General features: G+C 36.2%; 1 protein-coding gene across 2 annotated transcripts; it reads left to right on the top strand.

Moving 5' to 3' along the window:
- Positions 1 to 8,458: 8,458 nt before the first annotated feature.
- LOC135157858 (aqualysin-1-like) lies at positions 8,459 to 23,056 on the top strand. Of its 2 annotated transcripts, XM_064114921.1 has the most exons (10): positions 8,459 to 8,549; positions 9,809 to 9,921; positions 10,441 to 10,563; positions 12,978 to 13,101; positions 14,299 to 14,408; positions 15,703 to 15,841; positions 17,647 to 17,831; positions 19,554 to 19,725; positions 20,902 to 21,020; positions 22,287 to 23,056. In XM_064114921.1, exons 2-9 carry the CDS (start codon positions 9,814 to 9,816, stop codon positions 21,012 to 21,014), a joined length of 1,074 nt encoding a protein of 357 aa, XP_063970991.1. In that variant the 5' UTR covers positions 8,459 to 8,549; positions 9,809 to 9,813; the 3' UTR covers positions 21,015 to 21,020; positions 22,287 to 23,056. The 2 variants fall into 2 exon arrangements, with proteins under 2 accessions (XP_063970991.1, XP_063970992.1); XM_064114922.1 differs by lacking the exon at positions 8,459 to 8,549 and having other exon boundaries at positions 9,735 to 9,921.
- The last annotated feature ends 403 nt before the right edge of the window (positions 23,057 to 23,459 follow it).

Here is a 23,459-nt window from a genome sequence, read left to right as displayed (position 1 = left end):
TTAACAATTACCATGCATATATTTGGATCAATTTACTAAATATAGGTATATTTTAAAAGAAAATGTTTTACATCGGTAATGTTTAATTAGGATTATCCAATAGCTATTAAAATCAATTAAGTTTACGCAGATTTTTATTACAAACATTTTTATTTGAAAGTTATGTGTGCTGTATGATACATATATCCCAAAATGTATACTAATACATATTTCTCAAAATAGTATATATCTCAAAAGAAGTTGTATTGCATTGGTAATGCTTAATTAAGATTATCCAAAAGCTATTAAAATAGATTAAGTTTGCACAGATTTTTATTACAAATATTTTATGAAAGTATATAGACATATTGTGGTGTATGTACTGTATAATATATATTGAGTACATATTAAGGAAAGGTATTGATTCATATACATTCGCGTCTAAGCACGTGAACTTATGTATGTAAGTAATCACACTCGCAGTCACATACACTCACACATACGCGCAGACACCCAAACAAATCCTACTCCTATATATCCTTGGTAGTGCTAGTAATTACACAAAGTATTATATAAGGTAGAGGTAACAATAATATATGTGGTTCTGCGATAAATAAGTGATGTATACAATAAAAATACATTATGAATATCTGATTTCTTACCTTCAAGTTTTACTGTAAGTGCTTAACCAGGTGGGTGATGTGTGGGTTTGTGTGTGTATCAGTGAATGTGAAAGTGCATTGACCCTTGAAAGGGGAAACGGAAATGGGTCGTGGGGTTAGAGTCAATCAGGAGTAGGTCATGGGGTGGGGAACTTTGGGTGGTCAATGATCTATTGTTCGGCATTGATACCATGTGGTTGTAATGTTTTTAGTTTTGATATCCAAAAGGACTCTCGGTGTAGTATTGCTTCACGTAACCTACTTCTGATTGACTCGATCCCGGTAATTTGGACATTTTCTAGGGAATGGGAGGGAAGGTTGAAGTGCACTGTGTATGGGAGAGTCTTGTGCTGTGGTGAATGGAAGTTCCGTATTTCGGATCTCGTATTGTTGAATCGGGTGTAAAGGGTGGTTTCAGTTTTGCCAACATTTTGTTTTTTGCATTTGGTACATGTAATGAGGTATATTATCCAGGTGGATTTGCATGTGATGTGTGATGTTATTGTGTAATTTTGTTTTGTTACGGTGCTGGTGAATTTCGTGGTGTCATTGATGTGATTATGGAGAATGCATTTGTGTGATTTACATTTGAAGAATCCCGGGGGGTCATTGGCGGTGTTGGTGGGGGTGGGGTTTGGTGTTGAAAAAACGGGTGTCCCGCCCTGACAAGGAGGTTGTGTAGGGTGCGCCCTCTACGGTAGGAAGTAGTGGGCTTGTTCGGGAAGATGTTGGCTGTTGTTGCTGATTGTTGTAGGATGGGGAAATGTTTTTTAATTATTTTGGGTACTTTGGCTGTTACGGGTGAGAAGGTCATGGGGAAGTAGGTGTTGTTGTTTTGTTTTTGATTGGACTGATATGTGAGGAGTTGTTCTTTGGGTTTTTCTTTTGCCTTTTCTATTTGCTTTTTTACAATTTGTGGGTTGTAGTCCCGGTCTTCGAAGTGTTGCCGAAGCTGGCCGAGATGGTGGTCTTCTCGGCTAGCTTCGGAACAAATTCGTCTTACTCTTAGTGCTTGGCTGTATGGTATGCTGTTGATGGAGTGTTTGGGGTGGCATGAAGAGGGTAGGAGGTAGGCGTGTGAATCGGTGGGTTTCGTATAAAGTTCTGTTTCTATTTGGTCATTGTGTATTGTGAGTGATATGTCTAGGAAGTGTGTCTGGAGGTGGGATAATTCGAAAGTGAATTTAATGGAATGATGCAGGTTGTTCATTTCCCCCTGGAACCTTTCGAGTGTGCGCGGTGAGCCATTCCACATGAAGAAAATGTCATCAATATACCGTTTCCATGATTTTGTGAGAGTGGGTGAGTTCATTTGGTTTATTAGTTTTTCTTCAATTTGACCCATAAAGAGGTTGGCATATGAGGGGGCGACAGGGGTACCCATTGCTGTGCCTTCAACTTGGAGGTAATGTTTGCCGTTGAATTGGAAGTTGTTAAGTTTGAGTATTATTTCGAGCAGTCTGATGAGTTGGTGTGTGGGTGGGTTTTGGTTTTGTCTTGAGTTTAGTGCTTTTTGACAAGCTTCCATTCCTTCTTTGTGGGGTATGTTTGTATATAGGGATGTTACGTCAGCTGTTGCTAGGATTGTTCTGGAGGAAATTGTGTTTGGGTCTCTGTTGATTTGTTTGATGTGTTTCAAGAAGTGAGTGGTGTCTTTAATGTGGGAGGGTAGTTTTTCTGTGAGAGGGCGTAGGTAGAAATCAAGGTATTTTGATATTTGGACTGTGGGACAAGAGCAACCTGATACAATGGGTCGGCCTGGATTGTTGGGTTTGTGAATTTTGGGGAGGAAGTAGAGATTAGGGCATGTCGGGTTCTTCGGGATAAGGCCTTGTTGAGTTTTTAGATCAATGTCGAGTTCTTTAACTGTTTCCTTGACCTTCATGAGATGTGATGGTGTCGGGTCCTGTGTGAGTTCTTTGTATGTGCTCTGGTCTGAAAGCTGTCTTTCAGCTTCAAGGATGTAGTTTTCCTTCGACATTATTACTACTGAGGATCCCTTGTCTGCGGGTTTGATTATAATATCTGTGTTTAATTTTAGTTTTTTGAGGGCATGTCTTTCATCTTTTGTGAGATTGTCTCGTCGTTTTTTGTGTGTTGTAGTTGTCTGCATTGGTCTGGATATCACTTTCAACATTTTGAAGGAACATTTCAAGATTAGGGTTATGGACGTGTGGGGTCCACATGTTTTTCCGTTGTATGAGGGGAGGTCTTTGTTCTTCCCCATCTTCATTAGCTGGTGTCGATATTGGTTGTGGTCTTGTGTCTTTGTTGGTGTTTGTATCTTTGCTGTTTGTTTGTGATTTGTCAGCGAAATGAAATCTCAGTTTCATTTGTCTGCCAAAGTTGTGTATGTCTCTTTTGAGTTGGAGGGTATCTTCTTGCGGTGGTGTTGGGCAGTGTTGGGCAGAATATATATTTATATATATATATATATATATATGACGATATTACGATATACGATATTACGATATATGACGATATATAATTCTGAAGTATATGTACATACTTAATGAACAATGAGTTTGTCAATTGTAATAATTTAATTTGGATGGATCTTGGATTCAATTTTTAGATAATATACTCACAAGTTTTTCACATAATTATTTTATTGCTCGATCAATTTTACATCCGGACAAAGAGTATGTATATTTTAGGGGAAATTTTTATTTGTTTTTCTCTTCGGTCCCGTTTAAACTGAAGGAAGGACTATAACTGTATTTCAATAATTTAATGTCACAACTATGCAGAATTTCAAAATATCTGAGTTAAATTTAAACTTTTTGATTTGATTTATTTGATATCTAGTAAATTTAAAATTCCCTAATCCATTTTAGAATTGATACATGACATTCTAATACATAGAATGACATAGAATGACTTTTGTTTCATGCCGAATCTGTTAAAAAAATCTTCATTTATAATCAATATGACATTTTCTCTCCATTGTTTTTCTCTAATTTCTGACTACTTTATCTCTGATTATTCATGGGGCATTATGTTATGGAATTTAATGGTATGCCTGTTGTCATGACCATATTTGTATTCCTTTTTAAATGTCAATTGTGTACAATTAAGCCATTGGCGGTGAGATACAATTTGAACTAAACCATGAATAAGAATAATAATAATAATGATGATAATAACAATGATAATAATGATACTGATGATTATAATAATAATAAATTTGACTCCGTTGCACTGTTGGCAATTTAATATTAAGGAAATACGACTAATAAAGTATATTGTTTGCACTGCAATTAGAAACGTATTTCAAATATTCCTGTGAAATAATTATAGTACCATTTTGCCTATGCTGCATGTTAACACTAGTAGGGAAAATAAAGAAAAGTTGTGTTTTCATTTACACTCTAAAAACACTGAGTAAAATTTTACCCAATATTGGTTAGAAAGGGAACATTCATGTTTGCTTGGTATTTCTTTCACCCACTATTGGGCAATTTCAACGCAACATTGCGTAATAATTTACAAAATAATTGGTATTTTTTTACCCAACAAACATGCATGTTCCCATTTTACCCAATATTGAGTAAACCATATTTTAGAGTGTATGAAATATGAAATATAATACATTTTAGGGCGATTCCACACTAGAACTTCAAAAATATCATAAATTTCAACATGCTTTCAATAAGTCATAAGTAGTGTAATATTTTACTATGATACCTAAATTTTATGAAAATTATGGGTTTTAACCAAAAGTAAGTCAGATATAGTTTTTTTGGGGGGAAACAATGGCATTTTAAATTTTCAATAATTTTGCTAAATAAATAGTCAAGTACAAACACTGCCTGAAACGATTATTGGTAAAGCACGAGAAGATTGAAAATATTGCGGGTCAATGGAAGAATGTATCATTGATGGTTCCAAATAATATCTACAACATTTTCATGATCCATTATAGGGCAGGCCCTGATTTTTCCCAACCTATTTTTGACAATGTCCCGTACGACACATGAAAATGCAAAAGTTTTTCCTACAATTTTTGATGATGCAATTTCACGATATCAGTTTCTCTATCTTTGACCCATGGGTGATCGATTTATCCCATAAGGATCTAATTACTGCCCTTCATTTTTCAATAATTGTCCTATTAAAAGTTGTCCCGTATATATACTGCATTTAATTGCAGGATTTGGATTCAGAAACTATAAATAGTAGGCCTATTTTAATTTAAGTAATTGATTTGACATAAAGTGAACTGAAAAAGTACTTTATTTATCCACATAGAACAAGAAATATGTGATTCTAACCATTTTAATTGACTTCACGTAGGCGTATTCTTTTGTGAATCCCTTCAGCTAAACTGGTTATATTCACTGGTCAGAGCAGGTTAATTTCTTTGTCATTGAGCATGAAAAGAAAACATTTATAATTGATTCACCCTAGCCTGGAAGATGACTTCCTCTTGCATGCTAATGTGAAATTATTATAAGATGTAAATACAAAATATTTACATATCAATCATCTATGTGGACTTTCCTTGATGATCACTAATTTTTTTATATACAGTATTGAAACTCCTTACTTAAAATATAACAAACCATATGGTTTCATGAAATGCAGAAAGGTTTGAAAAAGTAGAATCGCATTTCTTTAGAAAAAAACATTTTGTGGAATTTCAAGTGACAGTTGTGACATATCATGTACATATATACATTTTATATGAAAAATCATAACAATTTTGCCCCATAATTTACACAAACAGTTTCATTCATTCATTGTTTAAATAGTGCATTGGAAATCATCAATTGATTCACGAAAATATAACTTCACACAAAACCTCAAGTTTTTCAGCTCGTAAAAATGCTGTGAACCATTGTACATTTCCCATCATGAAAAAAACGATAATATATTGCTCCCGATTGTATATATTGAGGTTACTTAATTATATTGTCCTGAATGACTACTTATTAAAAGGCTTTTTCATTAAAAAGGAAGAATTTAGGGACAATGCTCCCCTTCTAATTGATAAAAAGTTCATTGTTTTATTCAGGCTGTCCAATACAACACGCAAGTGCCTGTTCAACACACGAGTGTCCCGTACGACACACAGGTGTCCCGTACGACACACAAGCGTCCCGTACGACACACAAGTGTCCCGTACGACACATTATTTTATTTATGATATATTGACAGAAATATTCAGCCAAAAGCGGTTTCTAACATAATGAATGTCTTTAGTTTGATAGGATTATCATTAACATCAGCCAAATAAAGTGATAGAAGAAGTCAAAGAGACATAAAGTAGGAAAGTTTGGCTTCAATTTAGAGATGTCCCGTACGACACATTTTGAGTGTCCCGTACGCCACAATGTTCTCGAAAATTGTAATTTGCTTTATTTATTCATGAATTTTTATTTTGCTTTCTTTCATAGATGCGTTTGTTCTTGGGTAATTGAATATCAATTGAAGTTCGGTTTCTGTGAAAATTATCTGTTCAACTCACAGACTTTAGAGTACAAACTTGAGGTTTCTAAAAAAGCCACTTTTCTGCGTCCGTACGACACATTACTATTTTAAATCTGTATTATACATGATGTGAATTCAAGTCATGTTAAGTCTTGGTTTTCCTAGCACTCTGGTAGTACTTGATGATCACATTTAGTTACTGGAATATTTTTTGTTTTTCTTGTAAAAAAATGTCAAATGTTCTCTAAACGTCCCGTACGACACGTATGGAATCACCCTTTAGAGATCCTGCTTGCTCGACTTATACAATTATCAGATTAAGATATACAGGGGAAAGAAACTTGCCTCTGTTGCAGTATAGTTCAATTACGCTCGCCATGTTTCAGGCATCTCAAAAAGTTCAAGCGGTTTATCATCATTCATCGTTATCACGTTTACTGTTTGAATTAGCCCACGGTTCAAATTAATCTTCTACACTATTCTGATACTTCATTTTGCTTTCAAATTTAGCCAAGGGTTATTATTTGAATGTAAATCCATATAAATTTCATATTTTCAATCAAATCGATTACTGGTAATACATTCAATATCTCCTTCCCCTATAGTAGCTTTTTGACAACCATTTAACACTATCTGATCATCTTCAGGTGCCGCAAAACGGTTACTTTTCAAACTTCATGTGTGTGTGTGTGGCGTGGAGGACAATGCCAAAAAGCAACAATCAGATGCAGTAGCATACAGATGGGGGGCTTGGGGGAGGGGCTCTTGCCCCCCCCCCCCCAAAAAAAAAAAATAATAATAATAATAATAAATATAAAAAAATATATAAATAAAAATAATAATAATAAAATGAATATTAAAATCCCGACCAAGAAAAAAAGAGAAAAAGAAAGAGAGAAAGTTGACATATGGTATTATTTTCTGAATATCATGTAAAAATCTATCACAAAATTTGATTTTTGTAATACCAATTTCCTCACTCGCTCACAAATTATATATATATATATAGAACACATTGGCTAATAATCATTTACTTCTAGGACACCGTGCGCTTGCTTCACAATCATGATAGGAAAAAAAATCCGTTTTTATTCCGTAGACACCTAACAGGCTGTAGGGCCATCGAACTTTTTGGCCTGTTCTCTCCCACCACGTAGCAATAATGGAGCGCCCTCACACCAACATCCCAAATGACACCAATACACAATATCAATGTTTTTGTTCTCAAGCCAAATCATGTTCAATTCAGGATTTCTCTAAAGAAGTACTAATGTATTAAAAGAACATGCATATTTTGTTTTCTATATATGCACTTTACACTGCTTTAGCAGTAAGGGAAGCAGACTACTGAAAGAGGCCCAGTTTCTGAAGTCAACTTAAACTATAATCTAAATCTGTGATGAAATTATGGGAAGCCAAAATGTCAAAGCCTATTTTACATTGTATATTTCCTATTTTTACTGTATTCTGTTCTGATGGGTTGAATGGGGGAAGGAAACTGTTTGAGATATTATTCCCAGACAGTTCAAAATGGATTGGACACCAAATGTACTGACAAATTTGCACCCTTCTGTTAGAGAGATACTGCATGCCATAATTGGCCATCCATAAATGAAGTTCAACCACAACTGTAAACAAGATTTTAAACTAAATACGGGCCATATAGGGTAGTGCTTGAATATGAAATTAGTAACATATGTCATTCAAATATTTATATATTATTATTTTTATTATTATTATTATTGTTATTATTTATATATTATAATATCAAAATATATAGCTTTGCTGCAGTTTTTGTCCATATCACATAGGACATAGGCAATCTACAGAAATAAAGCATCTCGATTATACCGGAGTTAAGGAGCTGACAGAGTAACACCTCCCCCCCCCCCCCCCCGAAAGTTTTTGCTTATCATGCTTATAGCTGCAGTTAGGAAATTGTGAAATATGAGATAATAAGAATTAAAGATCTTTCTTGTACTGCAGTTTAGGCACTTACGGGTCGTTGACTCGAAAGTCATTACTTTTGTTTGCATTTGGGAAGTTATGAAATATAAAGTCATATTTAATAAAAATCAAAAGATCTTGCTTGTGTTGCAGTTAAGGAGCTTATCAGGTTAAGATAATGTTTACAGAAAATTAAAGATCTTGCCTGTGGTGCAGTTTAGATTTTAATAAAACTAAAAAGAATGACAATAGAAATAAAAGATCTTGCTTACGTGCGTAGTTGTTTCATCACGAGGTTTCTTCGTCCTTTGCCCTCGTTGACGCATCACACACTTCTTGAGAAAGTTACATCTGTTGCTTCAGGAAGACTTAAATACAGCTCATTCAGCCTAGCTCATCATCAGATCTGATCAGTGCTCAACTAGATCATCACTCTGAAGACCTTCAAAAGCTCTCTTCTAGATCCTCATTCCGAAGACCTCCAGAAGCTCTCTTCCAAATCAACACTGCTTTGACGTCCAGAACCTGGTGAGTTGACGGCTTCTGATCATTCAGAAGGACAGTAGTTTTATTTAGGTATATTTTTTTTAAGTCAGAAAGGTTTCTTGTCATTAGTCTAGAGACGTCAACAGGCAGTCCCAATTGCATCGTTTTCTGTTTGATGGTCAGCGTAAAACTGAAAGTGATGACTTGGGAAAGAACAAGACATTCGGGAACACTGTTAACATGGTTAAGGTATTTCAACCAAGAATTGAGCGCTTTGATTGCAATGTACTTAATGGGACGGGGTAGATGTCCAGACACAAATGAAACTGTTTTTGTCCGTTTAAATAAAAAAATCAAAAATTTAAATATATTTCTCCATGTTGCATCGATATAATTGTCTGTCCAACGGTAACTTTGGGGGTAGAGTATGTAATTTACCAATGCCCGACTACGGTTTATATATTTATATATATATATACTTCTCGTTTTATAAGAAGGTTCCATTAGATAAGGTCACCAACTCCTTGCTTCGTTAAACCTGCGAGAATGCGTAGAAAGAATAAACATAAATTGCAACTTTCAACGAAATACAATTTCTTGCACACTTTGTCCAACGTGTGAAGATGTTTTTAATCCAGAACACGTCACACCTAATCGAAACTACATGTACTTCGAAATAAATCATACTTACCATTATGTAATAAAACGCCTTTGCTTGGTTGAAACTCGTTTGACACTTATCCAGTAAAAGTATAAGAAATGTATAATGTAGAAAAAGATGCGCCATGGAGTTTTTTTGCAAGTGCAGCCGGGATAGACTTAAGAACACTGAAAATGTATTAAAAATGACCGTCCAATTACAAATAAGCTGAGAAGTCTTTGTTGAAAATTGGGGAACCTGAACAGCTGTTTCGTCCTAAAACTTTCGGAGCTGACGAAAATTGGCAAATATGTCTTTTGAACAGGACGTAACTGCTGTTTTGATTCACCAATTTTCGACAAAGACTTCGTGGTTGTGCCTTGTCATGAGGGGCATCTGACAATACATTTTTCTACGTTCTTAAATATGTCGTGCTTCTTTACCAGTACAATAGGTATACTTAGGCTCTCTGACTACTCTATGCCAATCACGGGCTAAGCTAGAGTTATTTTCATTGTTAGCACGCTTGGGCTGGTCACATGATGGAGTCTAACCAATCACTTGATAGGCATCTGTATTACCATTTTGCGTCATATCATATCACATTTGTCTCTATTCTTGGTTCACTAAAGAGAAACGTTCAAATTTGTGTTGGTTTCAGACACGATGCATGTCTTCCTAGCCCTCATGTTTGTGGCTGCTGCCACGGCCGAGCTTGCCCCTCTGCTCGAGAACTCTGAGCCCATCCCAGGAAAGTACATCATCAAGCTCCGTGTAAGTATAACGTTTTCCGTAGCCAGTTATAAGTAGTAATAATCAGAGGCCCATTGAGCGTTGTAATCGAAAACATTTTGGGTTTGGGTTTGAATTCTTTTGATGCTTTTAAACGCAACTGTCTCCTACAACTGTTTCTGCTCCTTACAAAAAGTAGTTCTCCTTTCACTTTGACAAGATCACAACAGGAACCTGGGAACGATTTTCGGAGAGAGTTCTGGTTTGTTAGATAATTTGACAACCAAAATAGAAAAGTTTTCACTTCTAGATGAAGTCAATTTTGGCCAAATTAACTTGACTAGCAAATAGTGATTTTTGATTTAATAAAATTATGGTTTTCGCTCCCAAATGTATTACTTTGCGTGAAAATTCTACATTATAGCATATCAACCTAATGTCCAGAGGTGCAGGGACCAGGGGTGCAAAGAAAATTGCGGGGTGCACCCCTGTTTCCCATAGCCGTGGACTACAGTTTACACAAGAATCCATCCCAACTTTTAACAAACTACTTTATTACAGGACGATTTCAACATCGATGAAATTGCTTCTACCGTTCGTCTCTCTGGTGGAAAAGTAGGTAATCTTTTCAGACACGTCCTACACGGATTCGCCGCCGAGCTCTCCGATGAGGTCCTCGACATTGTGAGTTATTTGTCTATTACAATATCCATCTTTTTTCATTTTATTTATTTTTCAATTCAATCCGATCCGATCCATTCAGAGGGGGGTTGTTTCACAACTATTCAAGTGTGATTTTGAGTCACACTTAAATTCTCTGTTGCGTGCGGTACAAAAGACATCACCGCATTGGTCAAATCATAGTAAGATGACCCATGCTACCGCGGTATTACTGAATAAGATTGCATACTATGTACGTCGGCATCTACGTGTGATTGTAAATCAAACTTTACTATATGTGAAACACCCGCAGGTGTAGTTCATTTTTTGTTGGTCTCCCTTTACCATTATGTACCAAATTGGCAAGGTACTGAAGTTTGCTTACGTGTCAATACGCAATTATGAATTGGTCCTAATGCTGCCTTAAGATGAGAGAGTATACCATGTCCTATTTTTACGACTTCAATTAAAAAATGATCATCCCTCACCAAAATAACTGCAAAAAATCCCCCTCAAGTAATCGAGCAAGCAGGTGAACGCCTCCCGCTTAAAGCTCATACCGCATCTCGACTTTCACATAGAGCAGACGAGGGGGCATTGCTCGTTGAAACATACTGATTTTCCACAAATTCAGGGCAAAGGGAGCAGACTAAAGCCTCCTGTCCACCCCCTCCCCCTACTTACACTATCCAGGGGTTGGTGCTGGGGTATTTCGGAGGGGGTGCTGCAAAAACGACCTATAGGTGACGTTATTCTTCTCAATTCATTACATGGTAATATAATGTTAGTCCACCCAGAAATCTCTTTTATTTTCTTCTTCCCTCTTTTGTTTTCCTTTTCTTATTTCTCTCTTCTGTTCTTCTTATAATCGAGGCGAAAGCTACGGCTTTTGCTTTTGTCGTTTATACCTTTCCATCAGAGTAATAAAGTCAACTTAGGCAAAAGCTGTGTAGCCTCCCTGTTGATTATAGTCTAAGCAATGGGAAGACTTCTAATGAAGATTGGGAAGAAGAATATTCCTGTATTTTCCGATTTCGCCCTACCAAACACCTATTGTAATACTATGAAAGGTAATTCGGACGGACACTATAGGAAGGACGGAAATTAAAGGAAAATAGAGGAGTGAAAGAATCTCAGACGGTGCTAATACTAGGAACTGGGGGTTGTTGAACTGCATCGCGAAAACCACTATGACATCACCATGTAAAGAGGGGATGAGTTGTTGTTGTTGTTGTTGTTGTATTTATTTCCATATAAAACAAATAATATACATAATCAAATTACAAGAAGAAAAAGAAAAATCGTCAAATGAAATATGGAGGATTGCCCATTTCAGCGGCATTAACATAATGCCGCTGTTCTTCCATGGGGTCCTTTGCAACGTAAACATGGTAAATACGTATTATAACAAAAAATACACAATACTTAATCAGTAACATAACAAGGAATAAAAAATGCAAAGACTAAAACTAACTTACGGTTAAAAAATATCCCATTGTGGAAATGCCCCCCTCCCCTTTAACCCACCCTACTATTGATTACTTACACGCCCAATTTAGTCTGTTATTACACCGGTTACTATCGTATGGCAGTGAATAAGGGATTGCGGATTTCAAATATCAAAATAGTCAAAAAAATTCTGAACGTGTTTATTAAATATATTAAGTGTGTCCAGCTGGCGTAGCTTGAGTGGTAGTTTATTGTACAAGACAGATCCACGATATAAGAATGTACGTTTACATTGATTTGTTCTTGGTTTGGGAAGCATTAGGTCTGAATTTGATCTTAGTCCATAGTGCTTTTCGTTAAAAACAAATTTATCAGTCATATAATCGGGCGTTAACTTATGGAATGTTTTAAATAATAATGCGTACATGTGTCTCCTACGACGAGACTTTAGAGTTTCCCACTTCAACATGTGGTGAATGTGATGAACTGATTTATGTTCATAGGGGTTAACTCGAAGAATAATTCTTCCCGCTCTATTCTGGAGCTTCTGGATTTGGTCAAGATAATTTTTATTGGTACTTTGCCAAACAGTGTCAGCATAATCGAAATGGGGTAAAATCACAGAAGAATTAATCAATTTGAGATTTGACTCGTTAATAAAATATCTCAGTCTCCTTAGAAAACCAATAATTTTCCCAATCTTTTTGTTCAGTTGCTCTATATGAATATTCCATTTAAGTTCAGGGTCCAAATTTAATCCAAGATATTTGAAATTCGTCACTTGATTTAGTCTATCTGAATTTAACTTGATATATGAGTATGGTATCTTAAACAAGTTAGGTACATGCATATCGGATCACTTCACTCTTGATTGCCCGAGACTGGTTATCTTTATCTTGAATATAAACTTTTAAGTTTTTGTCAATGAAATAGATACGATATCATGCAATATTTATCTCCGTTTTCCACCTCGAATATCTTTGACACAGGTTCGTGGACTCCGCGCCGTTGAGTACGTTGAACAGGACGGCGTCTATCGTACTCAGGTCACCTGGGGTCTAGACCGTATCGACCAAAGGAATCTCGCTCTTGACAATAACTATAGTCCAAGGGGTAATATATATATATCTTTCTTTTGTTCGTTGAATTTGTTTTTGAATTCGTGTATTTCCTTTTCAGCATACTGAAATCGTGTATTCCTGTGCTACGAGCGTCTGAAATTACATCCAAACTTTGAACGCAATTATCTCGAAATCGTCTCAAACCTTATCTGCCACCAACATAGAAGAGGGCTAGTAGACGATGATTTTTCCGTTCGTAGACAAGAGGACTTACCGAAACCACAGACTCACGTCTCGTGGTCTAGTGGTAAAAGGCATTTGGCGATCATCAACCCAAAAGGCTCGTGTTCGATTCCTGCCGGAGATATTTCTCAACCTTGACAAAATTTCTAAATGGGTCGATTTAGCCCTGAGGGAACGTTGGCACAAACTCTAGTTTTTTTTATTATTATCATTATTCTCTTTCTAATCGTTTGGCAAATGTTTCTTTTTTTATTTTGAAATGTGAGTATAGAAGAATGGTGGGCTTAGCCCTGATGAAGGTTCCCAAGACCTCTCTACCCATTTGGACATTTCTCTCTCTCTCTCTCTCTCTCTCTCGGGGGTGTTTCTGTCGGGATGCAAACACTGCCTGCAACTTGACCACTAGACTACAGAGACAGGTTCGTGGCTCTTTTGAAACTGGTGTCTGATACACCGCAGACCGACAAAGACATGACATAAACCAACGTGACCCAGCTGGACCTAGGCGTATAGAAACAGAAGCTGGGGAGCCTGATGCGATTCCGGTCAGACACTTTTCGGCTTCACCAGAAGGAAAAAAAAAGGAAGATAGCTCTTGGGAACCTTGATTAAAGCTACACCCATCAGGACTGTTCTCTGTTCACATTTCTTATTGTACATAATAATGGAACTTATACAGATAATACAAATGTGTCTCCAGTAAGGAAGATAAAAGATTTGATATAGAAGAGACCATTTAGATGATCACGAAAACTGGAAAAGGTCAAGAACCATGAAGGAAGACAACAACCAAAAGAGTAAACAAGCGGTACCATCTTTACATCGTCTTGCCCCCCCCCCCCCCCCACATACACACACCTTTCAGATTACCGTTACACCAATTTTTGTGATAATCCCGACATGATCGATGGCCGTGATTACATTATGATGATGGTGATGGCGATAATGATGATGACGACGACGATGATGATGAATGTATTGAATATGATTTCTCTCTCAATCACAGGCACTGGAAACGGATATACTGTGTGGGTAATCGATACCGGCGTAAAGGATACCCACAATGACTTTGGTGGTCGTGCTACCCAAGTTGTAAACTACGCATCTGGTTCAAATGTAAGTACTACAGTCATCCAACATGTCCAATAATAGGGAGTCTTTGCTTAGCGACATACGGAAATTCAAGAAGAGATGAAACTGCCCGTCAAATGACAATGAACACCTGGGAGGCCTTTGTCGAAAATTGGTGATCCGGAACGGCAGATTCGTCCTTCATTACAGAGCTGGAAAATTGCATATATGTCAATTGCTGAATAGCAAGAACTAAACAGCTGTTTTGATTAACAATTTTCGACAAAAGCCTCTTTGTTTGTTATAGGTCAATGGTTGTCCAGAAGGGGATTTGATAATACATTTTCTCTGTTCTAAAATCCTCCGTACGTCGACGAGCGAATACTCCCTAATGTCTTTTGAGAAATACTATCGTAGAACTGTTGGCCTATACTTAATATTCAAGCGGATTTCAAATTGTTCTTCTTTATCTCCTTGTTGTTAACACCAAAGCATTTTATTGCCAAGCGAGAATCTTTTCCATGTACACCATGGAATAGAATATATTTATCATTCCATGGACCTATTACAAATAGGTCCGTGACCATTCTAAGGATCTGGTCAATGAAATGAGGACGAATCGACGCAAAAAATGTACTGGCCTTTCTCGATATATATATATATATATATATACGATGAAATAACGAAGTATGTCCCCCGTCACGGAAAGAAAATAATAATCAAACTAAATGAAGAATAGTCAAAGAATGCTCAAATATTCCATATATATATATATATGTACTTTTTGTCAATAACCCGAATTGTATATATATATATATATAAATATATATATATATATTTATATATTTATATATTATATATATATATATATAAATATATATATATGTACTTTTTGTCAATAACCCGAATTTTACACAAAATTAATGGCAGTAGAAAAAAATTGTGTTCCAAGTTTCGAACGCTAATAACCGTTTACAAATGACGACAAGAACAGAGGGAATATAGCAAATGTGGTCACGCGAATCAACCATAAAATAATAATTCTAAATTTGCTTTGCTTTAAATAAGGGTGTATGCAAACTTCACATACAAAATTTAGTTTCCTCAAGAAACTAAAACAATGTTATTTGAATAAGTAAAGTACATTCCCAGCGGAAAATGCTGAAAAAATGGATTTTCAATTTCCTCAAGTTAATGCATGTCGAAATGGATAGAAAATAAATGGACCGATGATGTCATGTCCCCACGTTCCTTTTCTTAGTTTACTGCAAGAAATCAAATTTATTTCATATTTCTGACGAGTGTGTAAAAAGTGCTTTTTATTTTCTTGATTTTACAGACGGATTGTAACGGGCATGGAACCCACTGCGCTGGGACAGTTGGCTCCACTACCTATGGTGTCGCGAAGGATGTAAACATCAAGGGAGTCAAAGTCTTAGGCTGTCTAGGATCGGGTACCAATAGCGGTGTTATCTCAGGTAAGCTATCAGGAATTACATCCAAAGTGTTGACGACAAAAGATTATTGATGTGATAGTTATACACCAATACAATACCTTAATAATTTGTTTAATCCAATACAGCACAATCCAAGACATATACAAATGATGCATGCACATGAGTTCATTAGGCGATCTATCCTCACGCGAGTTGAGGCTTTGTTCAATTCATTGCACGGAGCCGTTAGGCTGAGTGCAATGGGGTGAACACAGCCTCAACGAGTGTGGATAGGTCACATAATGGACGAATGAAGACTGCATCATTTGGTTTATACAATGACTTTTCCAGATTTTGTTATTTGACAATAGAGAAGAAAAAGTCAACAAAAGCAGATGGAATTAAGACATATTTTGCCTTTGTCTGAAAATTCCCCGGGAAAATTCAGTTTCTCTGAAAACATTTTTATTTTCTCGGTGTATGAAAGCAGCTAATTGTTTTAATTCTTTTTTTGACGCACTTTGATTCATGAACCTGAATGTGCACAGTCAGCCTTGTTGATGCGCTTACTTCGATGCGCGCAAACAAACACACATACAAAATGTACGTACACACACATGGTTAGTGGTACACACTGAAGAAGAAAGCTCAATAGTGCAATGGAAAAATAGAAAATGCACGATCGCCGTGCAATGGAAAATAAAATTTGCATGCATCACAAAATGGATCAAATATTGAATGGCTTTCAACCAATCAAAATACAAGAATCTTTGTATGAGTTGTATAACACAAAATAGATCAAATATTGAAAGGCTTTCAACCAATCGAATAGCAAGAATCTTTGTACGAGTTGTATAATAATGGATTAATACAAAACCAGCCCTTTCCTACCCCATCGCCTTAATTCGTACACTCTTAAAATAGTTAAGCAAAAAATGCCAATTTTTTAACCAACCCTGGGCAATACACTGTTTACACAACTATCTGCCCAAATTGCGTAATAAAAACTAATAATTGGGTAATAAAGTTGCTCAATTCGATAATAATTGCCCAGAATATATATATATGTATATAATGAGATGAGGCCAACTCTAAAGATGACGCAGGCCACCATTCTTAGCTTTAGCTTTCGTCTTTATTAAGACTTCGTTAGAAGCGTCTGAAAAATATAAGGAGATAAAACATCCAAGTTTGTCTTACACATCAATGAATTATCATTAAGTTGAATATATTCCATATCTCATTAGACAAATGAATGAATGAATTAATTAATTAATCAATAACAAATAACTAATTCGAATAAATAATAATTATATAAATGAATAAGACATACCCGTAATTACAAACTATTGTGGTAGTAAAGTAGGATGCCTACCGTGAAAGTTTCACAAATTGCAAAATGAAAACATAGGTTGCTATATATATATATATATGTGTGTGTGTGTGTGAGGGTGTGTGTGTGTGGGAGGGTGTGTGAGGGTGTGTATGTGTGTGTGTGTGTGTATATATATATATATATATATATTACCAACATACATTACCCATCAGAGTAGACAGTATGTTGTCCAACATTTTAAGTGTATATAACTACATCAGTGAGCTCCAGATCTAGATTTGATAAATGAATTCGTACCTTTTCATCAATAAAAAAAGTAATCTACATGTACTACAATCTCTTGACAAAGTAAGGCTTTGGTAATGCTGTTTGAGAGTGTGTTCAAATTAGTTTGTTTATCAGAGCAAACGAATGTAATATTGAGATCAGTCTTTTTCCCCCCTTCCAAATAACTTCTAAGTTTTCCCCACGACACAAATTTAAGCGTTAGAAACGTTTTTTTGTCACCCAGGGGTGGATTATGTAAAGTACTATAGCGGAAACTCTGACGTTGCCTCAATGTCGCTGGGAGGAGGGATCTCAACAGCTTTAGACACTGCTGTCGAGCAACTTGTTTCTTCAGGAGTTCCAACCGCCGTGGCTGCTGGTAATGATGATGCCAATGCCTGCTTCTCCTCTCCTGCACGTGCTTCGACGGTAAGTTCAACCATTATCCAAGACCCAAGAGTGAACAAGGGATACATCAAGCGTATAACCCTTGCATTGTTCGTACTTTTGTTTTCCTACGACCATGACGAGTATACCCCCTGTAGAAATCAGAAACCTCGATTTATTTTCTTTGCTGGAATAATTATGGTCGGAAACAAATTCTGGAGAGGGGCCTAATTTATGTACCTATACACTCCTCATTCTATTTAAAAGGCAATCCAACCATGGTCATCGGATTTTTGAGAGGGGTAAAAAATAATCAAAATCATGAAATTTGGAAGAAATCAGAGAGGCAATAACAAAGTTAGGCTGTTTTAAAATTTGGATCCATAAGACTATTATGTCCATTTGGAGTTGGCAACTGTGTAAGGAAATTATGACATGTGGTAGGAATCATGTACTTAATTATCAGGGAATTGTGATTTAATACCGAGTACTTAATCTCTTGGGGCTGTAATCGAATTACAACCAGGGTAGCATATTACATAATGTCCTTATAAAAAAATATAATCTGAAGTAAATCAATTCTTAATTCCATTTTAGTCATTTTATGTATTGGAGATAAAGGAAGCGTGGTCCTTGCCTTATGACATTATGATATCATAATTTTAAAAGTCTCAAGCCAATTTGAAGTCCCCATGCGTAGGCCTATAGCGATTCCCAATTTTTACAACTTTTAACAACTCAAAACTCTCTTATTGTTTGTCCGATATTGTTCAGTCTTTCATCTTTCTCTTCCCTTGAAAATATTCTTTTATTTGGATTGAATTCCCGTGTTAACATGTACACACTTAAAATAGTTGGGCAAAAATGCCAAACTATTAACCAACCCTGGGCAACTAACTGTCCACACAACCATTGGTTAAAATCTGTCCAAATTGGGTAATAAAAACTAATAATTGGGTAATGAATTTGCTCCATTGGATAATAATTGCCCAGAGTATATATATATATATATATATATATATATATATATATTACCAACATACATTACCCAACACAGTGGACAGTATGTTGCACAACATTTTAAGTGTGTATATGCAGTTACCATGTCCATTGGCGGCGGAGCAGAGGATTATCTTTTGTGTTTGGGGAGACGCGCTATTGTTGCGTCCCCCCCCCCCCCCCCATTAAGTACCATCGGTTATTCCAAAATTAAAGAAGGCTATTGAAACATAAATGCGTCTTTGACGAATCATGATTGGTATTTGCAACAAAACGTAATGTAGTTTATTATTCGCTTCGATTTTATCGACTACAATGTCTACATATTGGTGAGGTCTGATTTGATGGTCATTATACGCAAATCATTAATTGAATCGTATACTGGTTGGTTTTCTCTTCATATTTCTGTGGGGTTAGGTACATATTCACGACTACATCGGAAAATAGGTGAACATGCATCTCGTCATGACTGTTTCTGCGCCAATATATATATATATATATATATATATATAAAGCAAATTAACATTAGCACAACTTTTACTCTGAATTATCAGGATGTTAACAGGCAAGTGTTCGAAAAGAGGAAAGTTTCACTTTGTTGATAGCTCGCTCTTGTTTCGGGTTAAAAGAAGTTAAAGCGTAGCACACTTTTCCATCGTGCACAATTAAATTTTTCTACATGTTATGATCCTTAGTATATATGTTAAGTATATTGCCATCTTCGTTTTAAATTCCAGTGAATTTTTTGGGAATTCAAAATTTCAGGCAATCACAGTTGGAGCTACAGATATTAGCGACTCTCGTTCCTATTTCTCCAACTACGGCAGCTGCGTGGACATCTTTGCTCCAGGTTCTTCTATCACGTCTACCTGGCATACGTCTGATTCAGCAACCAATACCATCAGTGGAACTTCGATGGCCTGTCCTCATGTTGCTGGTAAGCCCCACGTTTTTCCATTCCAGTCAGACTGCAGGTCCCGATGCTGATGAGCAAATGGAGCAAGATTTATCCAAATCCTATTGTGAATAAATTCAACTCCCTGCAAAGTCTTGTGAATTGTGAGGATTTCTTTCTTAAAACTTGTAACAACTTTACCTCCATGAAAATCGTTTATTCTTGTCCAAAAGAAAGAGTAAATGTTCCTTTCTTATGTTGGTTATTTTTTCGAATGAAATATTTTGATAAATAAGTGAATTTCAGGTCGGAAATATAGCTTAAACAGAATTTTCTTCCCCTGTTTTCTCTTGCAAATCGTGCAAACCTTTTGTTTTGGGCACAAGTACTATTCATATCACCAGAAAGCTCATACTCTGTACTTTCTTCAATATCACTCTTGGTATTTGGCACTTTTTAGATGGGTCAGAAGCAAGCTTTTCCATCAAGATACAAAACGAGATTTCTTACATTTTTTAGTAGCATAAAATCCAGAGTTCTGACTGGCTGAATAATGTTTACAAAACAAAACTCATGGGTAATTTGAAAAGATTACGACATGATTAGTGTGACCTTGGAGAGCCACCGTTAGGATTTTGGTGGGTGTGTGGTCTCAATGACCAATCAGAGCGCAATATTAATGTCATTAAGCTGCTAAATGTATCAAATATTTTTATTTTGTGATTGGTTGAGTTCCAGGTGATTAGGGTGTTTTGAACTAGTTTAGAATGTTGCATTATCGACATTCCATGACATACTATTTTGACAATGACATTGCTTTTGTGAAAGCATTTTCCAATATTCCAAATAGTATATACTATTTGGGAAATGACGTCACAGTCTGAAAGTAGTGATAAATACTAATAACTATAGTACGACTAGTGGTAGCAGCAGCAGCAGTAATATTAGAAGTATTAGAAGTAGTAGTAGTAGTAGAAGTACTACTACTACTACTACTACTATTACTACTACTACTAATACTTCTATACTTATGGCAGTATGAATAATAATAACACCAATTTACGGATACAATGATAACAATGATAAGAACAATCGTTGGTAGGCACCTAAATTACAAATGCGTACTGTATTCTGTGTTCGACCAGTAATTAGAAAATATATTTATATCTGGATGACGCCTCCTTAATTCATTGACCTGTCTTCACTTAAAATTTACAGGTGCCATTGCCCTTTACAGCAAAAGCACTTCTGATATGCTTGCTGATGCTACTTCCAATACGATTACTGATGTAGGAACTAATAGCCCTAATAAACTTCTCTACGTCGGATAATGAGTGGTGAGTATAATTCATTATGTTCCTTTTCGAAACCTTTGGGAACATTCAAGCAAAAGATACCAAACTTAATCCCGAAATAGAACACAAGTTACTAGGCATAGGCCTCCTTCTTTTCAGGCTACACTTAGGCCCATATAGCCCCTGGCTGGAGAGTGACCACGTTAAACATATAACTTACCATATTCTTCAATGGACGTTCGTGCCATGCACTGGGGTGGGGATTTTTTTTAAATAGCTGTCCAGCTGAAATAGACTTCATAAGTGCACTTCATTTGTTTCCACATGTACACACTAAGAAATCCCGGTACAAATGGGGTGTACGATACGTGCGTACACCCCTTAAGACAATCGAGGTGCAAGTTAGCTCTTATGCGAGAGTCCGTGTCTGTTGTACACCCGTGTACTCTTTTCGTGCACCCCACCAGTCTCGCTGATAGACGTATGGTATAGATAAAGTTGATTTGTGATCGAAGATTACCCGAAATAACAATGCACTTACGCCACACTTTGTTATTTTAGGTGGGGGTACATTATGCACCCTAAGGGGTAGACGTGTAGGGGTGCACACTGTACACCCCTATTTGGAGTGTGCACCGCTAGGGGAACTCGTATAGGGACAAGCCTGTGCACCCCTAGGGGCGTAAAATTGAACCCGCATTTCTTAGTGTGTATTGTATAGGCCTTCTTAATTAAAATCCTGGTTGGAGAGTGGTCAAGTAGAGATTAAAGGTAAATGAACGTAGTTGCAGTAAACACTGATTACACGAGAAAGTGTGTGAAACCAAGCTTAATTGTCACTATATCATCGAGGAACTAAATCTGGTACAGTTACATAAACTGAACTTTGTGAAATCTTGAAATCTACGCTGAAAAATGTTCACACTGAAGATCACCAACACAGATAAGCGCACGTGGGACAGTGCATTATTATTGCTTTGAATGTCGGCCCGACGCTTGACCCGAATTCCGTGCTTATTTGCTAATTTCTCAGCAATTACACAATTTCTTCCAGAAACCTTTGGTGCATATTTTTCATTTATACAAACAGACACTTTGGTGGTCATTTCATTGGATTCTGTACGAACTCATTTTAAAATCGTTACTACAACTGGAATTTATATTTAATGTCTTGCCTACTAATGTTCATTCTCTTATGAAGCTCCAACCCATGATCCTCTAATTTGAATTCATGTTTAACCGATGCGTACACGTCGGCCTATATGATTTAAAGTTTAAAACTTTGTGTCCATATGTTTTTGTTTTCAGGTGGCGGCCCGCTCCAAGCAGCAACGAAGCAGAGTTATGAAACACAAAATTAAGAAAAAAATAAACTGTTCAATTTTCTTTGAAAATGACCATCTGCGTGTTTGACTTATCCTGAAATTGATAAATGACACGGTAAAAATAACATGAAATTACTTTTATTATAAAACGCTACTTCCTGCACATGTTGCAATAGGTTGAATTCCATATCGATAATAATGTAAACGTGGGGTAACTGTAGTGTATAGGCTGTTTTAAGCCATGTAAGAATACGGGGGTCTTTCTTTTCCGGAACAAGCACTGATGACGTGCAGAAAAGGTCATATCCTTCAATTATTTTCTTTTTGAGAAATGACTAAACAACGCAACTAAAAATATAATGGGATGTTAATGATTGATAATATTCCAAATCATCTATCAGTCATGGCGATAATTTGAATTCTAGATGTGTTGTCACTGTATATCGGTGGAGCAAGCATCGTGAGGATTCTTTCTTCATGAGAGAGTTGTAACAACATTATAGATAACAAGATCTGTTTGTATTCATTGCCATCAAGAGAATAATTCTGGTCTCATCTACAAAGATATACTAGGTGATCGGAATGTCTTCTACGAGAAACTTCAAGATGCAATACGCCTTTCACACTGAAGTTATCTTCATCAACATCACCAAGTTAGCCCTCCAAAGTTAAAAGACATTGCGTTATTATTTATCGACCATAACCAAAATGTATTATCGAATCTTGAGCGAATAAAATCCAAATTGAACTGCATTACTCATTGTAGTATCTGGTTTATTTTTGTATGATAAACATTTTATGTCCTGGAATTATGGGTATTTCTTACACAACATATTACCGTCTCATTGTACCTATATGTAACACAAATTGAAGTTAATTCTCATTGGTGCATACGTTGCCATTAAAGTATCCAAATATGATTTCATAGTTATATATTATTAAAGCAATATTGAAAGAATGTATTTTTTTCAACTTTCTGAGCTCCACCATTATAAATAATAATAACTAAAATTCTAATCAGAGTTTTTGAACTGGTGATTTTTGCTGATGACCAAAAGATGATGTCACAGGAAATCTAAGCTGTCTCCTTAAGGGCTGGAGCTTTAAAAGTTGGAAATTAAAGGGAAAAAAGATATTTTAAAGTTTATTCAGAAAT

This window comes from Lytechinus pictus, unplaced genomic scaffold (assembly GCF_037042905.1).
Source record: "Lytechinus pictus isolate F3 Inbred unplaced genomic scaffold, Lp3.0 scaffold_20, whole genome shotgun sequence".
Taxonomy (NCBI): domain Eukaryota; kingdom Metazoa; phylum Echinodermata; class Echinoidea; order Temnopleuroida; family Toxopneustidae; genus Lytechinus; species Lytechinus pictus.
This window is presented reverse-complemented; position numbering and strand designations above follow the sequence as displayed.

What these genes read in the sequence shown, in the direction of transcription:
- LOC135157858 (XM_064114921.1), top strand. Translation starts at nt 9,814, where the DNA reads ATGCATGTCTTCCTAGCCCTCATGTTTGTGGCTGCTGCCACGGCCGAG. An exon ending in AGTACATCATCAAGCTCCGT is followed by an intron (nt 9,922 to 10,440) that starts GTAAGTATAACG and finishes ACTTTATTACAG; the next exon opens with GACGATTTCAACATCGATGA. An exon ending in CAATAGCGGTGTTATCTCAG is followed by an intron (nt 15,842 to 17,646) that starts GTAAGCTATCAG and finishes TTTGTCACCCAG; the next exon opens with GGGTGGATTATGTAAAGTAC.